This window comes from Vespa crabro, chromosome 18, assembly GCF_910589235.1.
Source record: "Vespa crabro chromosome 18, iyVesCrab1.2, whole genome shotgun sequence".
Lineage (NCBI taxonomy): Eukaryota > Metazoa > Arthropoda > Insecta > Hymenoptera > Vespidae > Vespa > Vespa crabro.
In genome coordinates, this window is record NC_060972.1 from 2682399 (window position 1) to 2689898 (window position 7500).

The 7500-nt window shown below is 27.6% G+C and overlaps 1 protein-coding gene and 1 long non-coding RNA gene across 5 annotated transcripts in view; one reads left to right on the forward strand and one right to left on the reverse strand.

Annotated features, from left to right (window-relative positions):
* Positions 1 to 3641, reverse strand: part of LOC124430291 — a 22563-nt gene extending 18922 nt beyond the window's left edge. The window contains exons 1-4 of one of the 2 annotated variants that reach the window (XR_006943719.1): positions 3503 to 3641; positions 2688 to 2902; positions 2093 to 2182; positions 1843 to 2020 (exon numbers count right to left, since the gene is read on the reverse strand). This is a non-coding gene — a long non-coding RNA (uncharacterized LOC124430291). The remainder of the gene's footprint in view (positions 1 to 1842; positions 2021 to 2092; positions 2183 to 2687; positions 2903 to 3502) is intronic. The other variant, XR_006943718.1, reaches the window with a different exon arrangement.
* LOC124430289 overlaps positions 1 to 7500 on the forward strand; it is a 35014-nt gene that overhangs the window by 25870 nt on the left and 1644 nt on the right. For 2 of the 3 annotated variants that reach the window (XM_046976613.1, XM_046976614.1), the window contains 12 exons: positions 1046 to 1177; positions 1955 to 2278; positions 2717 to 2905; positions 3537 to 3674; positions 4587 to 4691; positions 5525 to 5622; positions 5766 to 5850; positions 5940 to 6071; positions 6162 to 6344; positions 6430 to 6570; positions 6707 to 7030; positions 7334 to 7500. The exon at positions 7334 to 7500 is cut by the window's right edge and continues 16 nt beyond it. In XM_046976613.1, coding sequence (XP_046832569.1) covers positions 1046 to 1177; positions 1955 to 2278; positions 2717 to 2905; positions 3537 to 3674; positions 4587 to 4691; positions 5525 to 5622; positions 5766 to 5850; positions 5940 to 6071; positions 6162 to 6344; positions 6430 to 6570; positions 6707 to 7030; positions 7334 to 7500 — 2018 coding nt within the window. The remainder of the gene's footprint in view (positions 1 to 1045; positions 1178 to 1954; positions 2279 to 2716; positions 2906 to 3536; positions 3675 to 4586; positions 4692 to 5524; positions 5623 to 5765; positions 5851 to 5939; positions 6072 to 6161; positions 6345 to 6429; positions 6571 to 6706; positions 7031 to 7333) is intronic. The other variant, XM_046976615.1, reaches the window with a different exon arrangement.

A 7500-nucleotide genomic window follows, 5' to 3' on the forward strand; every position in this document is an offset into this window, starting at 1 on the left:
CTTGCTTCGTCCATGTTAATTGTCCATCATTGTTATGCAAAACGCATTGAAGTTTTGTTATACCTTCGCATGTATTAAAAAATCACTTACTGAGTGATTTATTATCCATTAAATTGTCTTCATCTATTCGGTATTTATTGCACCAAACGAATGTAAGGAAAAAAAAAAAACAAAAAAAAAAAAGCGCAAAAGAAAAAAAAACCAAAATATATTTCTCATTCATCCATTTACGATAATACTAAAGTATAGAGACATATATTTATTATAAAACCTTCGAGAACTCGAATAGCCATTCCAGAATGGACGAAGAAAAAAGTTATATCACGGTATCTAACTTTTTGTCCTTAAATTAATTCATAAGTTGCAACGAGTTATGAAAAAAATTTCCAATTGCTTCGAGATGATATTGCCCGATTGATTTTGAAAAGTAATTTGATAATATTAATAATATATATTATATGTGACGTGTAACATAAAGAGAAGATAAGAAGAAGAAGAAGAAAAAAAAAAAGAAAAAAAGAAAAAGAAGAAAGAAAAAAGGAAATAAATGAAAACTTTGAAAATGTATCATTTTTAGAATATACGAATTTAAAATTTTTTTTTTTTTTTTTTTTTTTTTTTTTTTTTTTTAAAGAGGTATATACAATTTTGACAATAAAAATACTCAATGTGGAAAAGTATAGAGAATTTTTTTTCATTTTTTTTTTTTTTTTCCTTTTAATTTTAACATCTAAAACATTCGAAACAATTTGAATCTTTTTAACGATCAACTTTTATAAAAAAAAAAAAAAAATTGTCCAATGAGAAACAATTTGAATTCTTATTTTAATCATTTGGTAAGTATATTATGTGTCACGTAAAATAAAATCAAAGAGAAATTAAGAAATAAGAAATAGTGCAAAAGGGACAGTACGATAAGAAAATTCGCTCCTTAAACTATTTTCTCGACTTTTGCAAATCATCATTAAAGACGAATAAGAAGAATGAAAGAAATTGCGGTAAGTAAAGTGATTAACAAAGATTGGAATGTTCTTCCATATCTCAGGTAATCTTCTCGACGAAGCTGAAGTTCTCGAATGGATGGTGAAACAGAAAACCGACGAGAGCATCGAGGAGATTGATCGAGAGACTCTAATGAAGTATATTGATACGAAGGAATTTCTCGCAGTTATTTTTTGTAAGAAGAATCTATTCCTATCCTTCATTTATTAGGTTGGCCAATAAGTAAAAAAAAAAAAAAAAAAACAAACAAACAAACAAATATACAAAAATGTTTAAACAAAATAAACGTACGAATGAATAAGTACAATAATCCAAATGGCAATCCTATAAAAAGGAGTAATATATTATTTAATAGAACAAAAATAAAAATAAGACGTTAATAAAAAATTAACTCAATTTTTGTTCGTGCGTTTATATAAAATTTATTAATTATATCAATATATTTTTATATATTTAATGATTGGCTTGTTTTCTTTCTTTCTTTTTTCTTTTTTTTTTTTTCCTATTTACCACAGCAATACTATTGTACTGTATAATAAGTGTATATATTCTTTGAGGGGAGAAAAAAAAAAAAAAAGAAGAAAAATTTATTTAATTATTTGCATTATTATTACTTATTGACCGACCAAATATATATATTTTTTTCAAATCTGAAATATCTTTTTTTTTTCTTTTTTTTTTTTTTTTAATTAAAGTATATTTAATCGATATTTCTTAAAATATCCATTATATCTAAATATTTGTTTCTAATACTTAGAAAATATCTCTTTACTAGTACAAAACATATTAAATTGTTAAATTAATTTTGAAACATACATACATATATACATACATACATACCTTCATTTTGTTCCATTATATACAACAGTTGGAGGATCTTTGTGAATATTTGTTAAAACAATAAATAGATAAATATTTCCTCTGCCATTTTTCTCGAATGTATTATTCACAGACAAAGAAGAAGATCCAGAAACACCACGAGTACTCAGGCACGTCGAATTGATCGACGACGAAGCTGCTGAGTATGGAATCAAAATAGTTCGTATGAAGGATCGTTTAATGGCAAAAAAATATGGTTATCGTAACCCACCTGGTATAACATATTTCCGGAAAGGTAAAAGTACGAATTACGATGGTGATATAGATGACGAGGAAGAGATTCTTGATTGGTTAACCGATCCTGATAACATGGAATTAACGGATCACATTGAAAGAATTAATAAGAAGATGTTTCATAAAATACGTCAATCTACTGACTACTTGGCTGTATTTTTTTGTGAGTATATATTTCCAAAAATATAATTTATTATTAACGCTTAATGATAGAATGGTTACACAGGTATTAATCATAATAATTTATGTTATAAAAAAAAAAACGAAATGCTACGCATCTCTCTCCATCTCTCTCTTTCTCTCTCTCTCTCTCTCTCTCTCTCTCTTGCAGTAAATTTGGCCATTAGCCAATATTTTTTTATTTTGTAAAAAGAAAAAAAAAAACCCCCCTGTCAACTCTGTCAAGAGTTAAATATATAAGAAATAATAAATAATAGATAAATAATAAAAAATAATAAATAATAAAATAATAAATAATAAATAAATAATAAAAATATAATAAAAAGATAATAAATAATTTTCGCACGAATATAATAATAAATAATAATATAAATAAATTTTATATCCCTTACCAATTTGATCACTATATTTGTATGTTTAGACAGTACCGACTGTAAACAATGTAGTAGAGTTCTGGCAGAGATCGAGCACATCGACGATGAAGCTGATAGTGCCGGAATCAAATTTGTAAAGATCGACGACAAGGAACTTGCCAAACATTACGGAGTATTTGCATTACCAGGAATCCTCTTTTTCAAGCTGACATCGAAAGAACCGGTGATATTCGCTGGTAAGAACAAAATTAATAATAACGATAATTATTAACAATTAATTTAAAACTCTAACGAATCTACATTACGAACGGGGAACGATCGATCATAAAAGCCATTTTGAAATTTGTCTATTTTTTGAAACTCGCGGTTTTTTTCAAAATTCAAACTCTTTATTTTCAAACTCTTTAATTCCATTTTTAGAATTAATATTAATAGCAATATTAATATAAAAATATATATATATATATATATATATATATATATATATATATTATATATATCACATTAGATTTAATTTTTATAATAATAGAAATTAGTCGATTGAGCGTATAATGAAACAGAAGACGATCACGAAATGCCATCTTTGAATTGTTACTTTTAAAAAATCGCGGTTTTTTAAACGACGAATTATTGATGCTTAAACGATTATTTAATATGTCATAATTATTCGTAGCTCAATTTTTAGCCAATGTAATATCGTTAACAAGAGTATTATGATTTTATCATAAAATAACATAACAAATTCGATCGAAACATAATAATAATAATAATAATAATAAAACTAAAAAACATAATAATAATAATAATAATAATTAATATTAATTTTTTCATACCTGTTAATCTTATATTACTTGTGTGCCATCGAAGGAGATCTCTACGACGAAGATCAAATTTTGCAATGGTTAATGACGCAAAAGGATCCATCGGGAGAAGCAATCGAAGTTTTGGATGGTGAAGAACTTCTGAATCTAATTCGAGAATCGGAATCCTTGGCCGTATATTTCTGTAAGTCTCTTAATGCATATCAATATTTTAATCGCATAAAATCAAATTGCCTTCTCTCATCGTTTCTTCCGTACGACACAAACTAAAATGGCGAGTCAGTGCGCATGCGTCTAAAACGCTGTTACCTGATTGGCCTATCGATGCGCCATCTCTCGAAATTCTTAGGTACTACGGAAGCGCGAAAATTTGTTTTATTTAAATAATACTATCTCTTACATGCATATATGTTAAATAAGAACTACTCATGTTAAATAAAATTTTTTAATTAAATTTCAGAAATATATACAACCATACACACATAAACACATACACACACACATACATACATACACGCATTTCATAATTAAATTGCTTTTTATCAACTAAATTCTGTCTATATATAATCACACTAATGTTATTATTATACATATAGATATTTCATGTGACTAACGCTCTGAAATCAATCAACTGCTATATTTATTATGAATTTTCATTATTCTATTTATCAAACCTTTGGTTCACCTACTGCTTTCAATGGAGATTCAAAAGTTCGCTTTCATGAAGGAATTGAAGGAAGAACTTTCGGCTTCTATTAAATGAACAAAAATAATGAAATTTTAGATTATTTGACAGACTAAGATATCAAAAGGATATTACTTTTATGTATATATATATATATATATATATATATATATATATATATATATATATTCACACACATAACTTCTAAGAAAGAACAAAAAAAAAATAATCTTGGATCATTCAGATAGATTTTAACAAAATATTGCACACTATAACTTACATAGTAAGCTCTTTTCTATGTTTCTATAATTACCTTTTCTTTAGATGGTATATTCAACGAATTAAGCATTCATTTGACCTAAATAACTTGTTCAAAAAAGTGGTGTACACGTGTATACTATAATGTCGTAGGGAACAGAACGCTTTGCGACATGTGTCAAGCGAAAATGCATCGCAAGCAGACACGGCACAAGGAGCACAGGATCAACGAACACGAGACAACCGAGGATGCTGACGGTACAAATTAAAAAAGAAAAAAAAAAAAAAACGAAGCAAAATAAAAGTAGAAAAAGAAAGAATAAAAAAAAAAAAAAAGAAACATTTCAAGACAAATTAATGATCCTGATTAGTGTTGTCTCTTCTCGTGATTATGCGAAGAGGCATTTAACATCATGCATACATACAACAACAACAACAATGACCAACAAACAAACAACACACACGTACAATTGATACGTGCATTTTGTCAACTAATTACACTTTTTAGAGATTGATCCTTAGAAGAAAAAAAAAAAAAAATAATAAAAAAAAAGAACAATTTAGATCTTTCTCTTTTTTTTTTTCTTTTTTTTTGCAGAAAGAAAATCACAATATAACTAAGTTACATCTCCCTCAGTCGAACAATTTTTTCAAGAACATTTTCAATCCAATTTTCTTTAGATATTTTGATTAAACCTCTGACAATGTTTATATATAGGTGCACGAGCATTTAAGCATGCGAGTTATACATCCAAATGGCAATGGTAATGACTACTCTCCTCCCCCCCCCTGCAGAAACACCACCCCCCGCCCAGGCTGTGAATAATGTGTTCAATATATTCTTTCTTCATAATTTCATGTATCTCTTTGCACGGTAGACATAACTTAGCAGTTCAATGGCATGCACAAACACGCAAGCGACGTCACAAATATAATTTATTATTTTTTTTCTTTTCTTCTTGTTCCTTTTTATTTTTCTTTTTTCATTATGAAAATAAAATACCACCATGTCCTCAAATAATAATAAGAAAAATATTAATCTACGATTAATATCATTAAATGTATTACAATGATATTTTGTTCTCACTTAGACATTGACAATTGTGAACAATGTACCGGGATCCTAGAAGAATTAGAAAATATTGACGACGATTGCGACAGACATGGTATCACTTTTATAAAGACACAGGTAAATTGATGATATTTTTCTATTATATCGATAACGTTATTATCGTTATGATTTATCGTTTAACATAATTTTTTTTGTTTTTTTTTTTTTTTTTTTTTTTTAACAACGTTAAAAAAATCACACGACATTGTGTTCACTTTTAGGATCATAAAGTGGCAGAGGATTATGGCGTTACTGATTTTCCAGTTCTCGTTTATTTTGAAAATCAAATACCCAATGTATTCGAAGGTTTGCTTCATATACATATATATATATATATATATTTCTAATGTTTTCTATCAACTTATTTTCAAAAACTTTCTTATTATCTATTATAGGTGATTTGGCGGTAGAAGAGGAAGTATTACAATGGCTAATCACACAGAAAACTGAAGATCGCATCGAATTGATAACTCGTATTATGTTGGAAAGCTTTGTCGAAGAAACACAATATCTTGCCGTTTATTTCTGTAATATTTAAACATTGAATTATTATTAATAACAATTAAACGTTGAAATCAAAAAAAAAAAAAAAAAGATATTTTCTTTCTCTATTTTAGATAAACAAAATTGTCATATATGCGACGAAATATTAGAAGGTTTAGAAAGAATCGACGATGAATGTGACGTCTTTGGTATACACTTGGTTAAGATTCAAGATCCACAACTAGCGAAAAGATATTCCATTAAAACTTTTCCTGCTCTAGTTTACTTTCGTAATGGCAATCCTCTTTTGTTCGAAGGTCTCTCTTTCTCTTTACTTCTCTTATTAACATCATACATTATAAGAATATTGAGTTTAAATATAAATTTTCTTATATATTCTAGGTGATCTACAAAATGAGGAATCAGTTTTAGAATGGTTAATCGACGATGAAAATCGTGAATTGGCTGATGAGATTGAATCCGTCAACGAAAGGATGTTAGAGAGATTATTGGATGAGTCGCCATTTTTGGCGGTCTTCTTTTGTAAGTCTTCTTTAATATATCCGTTAACGATAAATGATAAAATTATTTAAAAAAAAAAAAAAAAAAAAAAAAAAAAATCAAATCAAATTAAATAATAATATTCTTATTGATACCATAATGATAAATTGATTGATAGACGACGAGGATTGTGCTGAATGCGGTGAAATTATGGAAGCATTGGAGAAGATCGACGGCGAGGCCGATCTTTTTGGCATTGATTTTGTTAAGATATCGAGTACCGAAACTGCTGAGAAATATAATATCATGAATGTACCATCTTTGGTATATTTTCGTAAGAGAACTCCTCTTATTTACGACGGCGATCTCACCCAAGAGGATAAAATTTTACAATGGCTTACTTCCCAAGATGTTTTTGAGATAAAGAATGAAATCGAGGAAGTTAACAAGAAGATGCTCGACAAATTGTTAGATGAAAATGAATTCCTCGCAGTCTTCTTTTGTAAGCGTACAATCGACTATCTGAAAAGTATTAATTAAAAATTAATATCCAACGATTATAATCAAAAATTTTCTAACTACACTCCTTCCTTCTTTTCTTTTTTCTTTTTTTTTTTTTCCTTTTTTTTTTTCTCTCTCTCTCTCTCTCTTTTGTTTCTTTTTTTCTTTTCAACCGATTATAATTAAAAACATTTCAAGTGCAAAGATTCAAATAACAATTTGCAATTATAAATTTTCTAACGATTATAAATGATTTATATATATATATTTATATATATATATATATATATATATATCTCCTCAGATGAATACAACAATACGGAGAGCGAGAAAGTTCATGAGAAATTAGAAACGATCGATGGTGAAACGGATAATTTAGATATAACATTTGTAAAGATGGCTGATCCAAGATACGCTAGAAAATGGGGTGTCACTAAGCTTCCAGCTATCGTTTACTTTCGTAAACGTTTT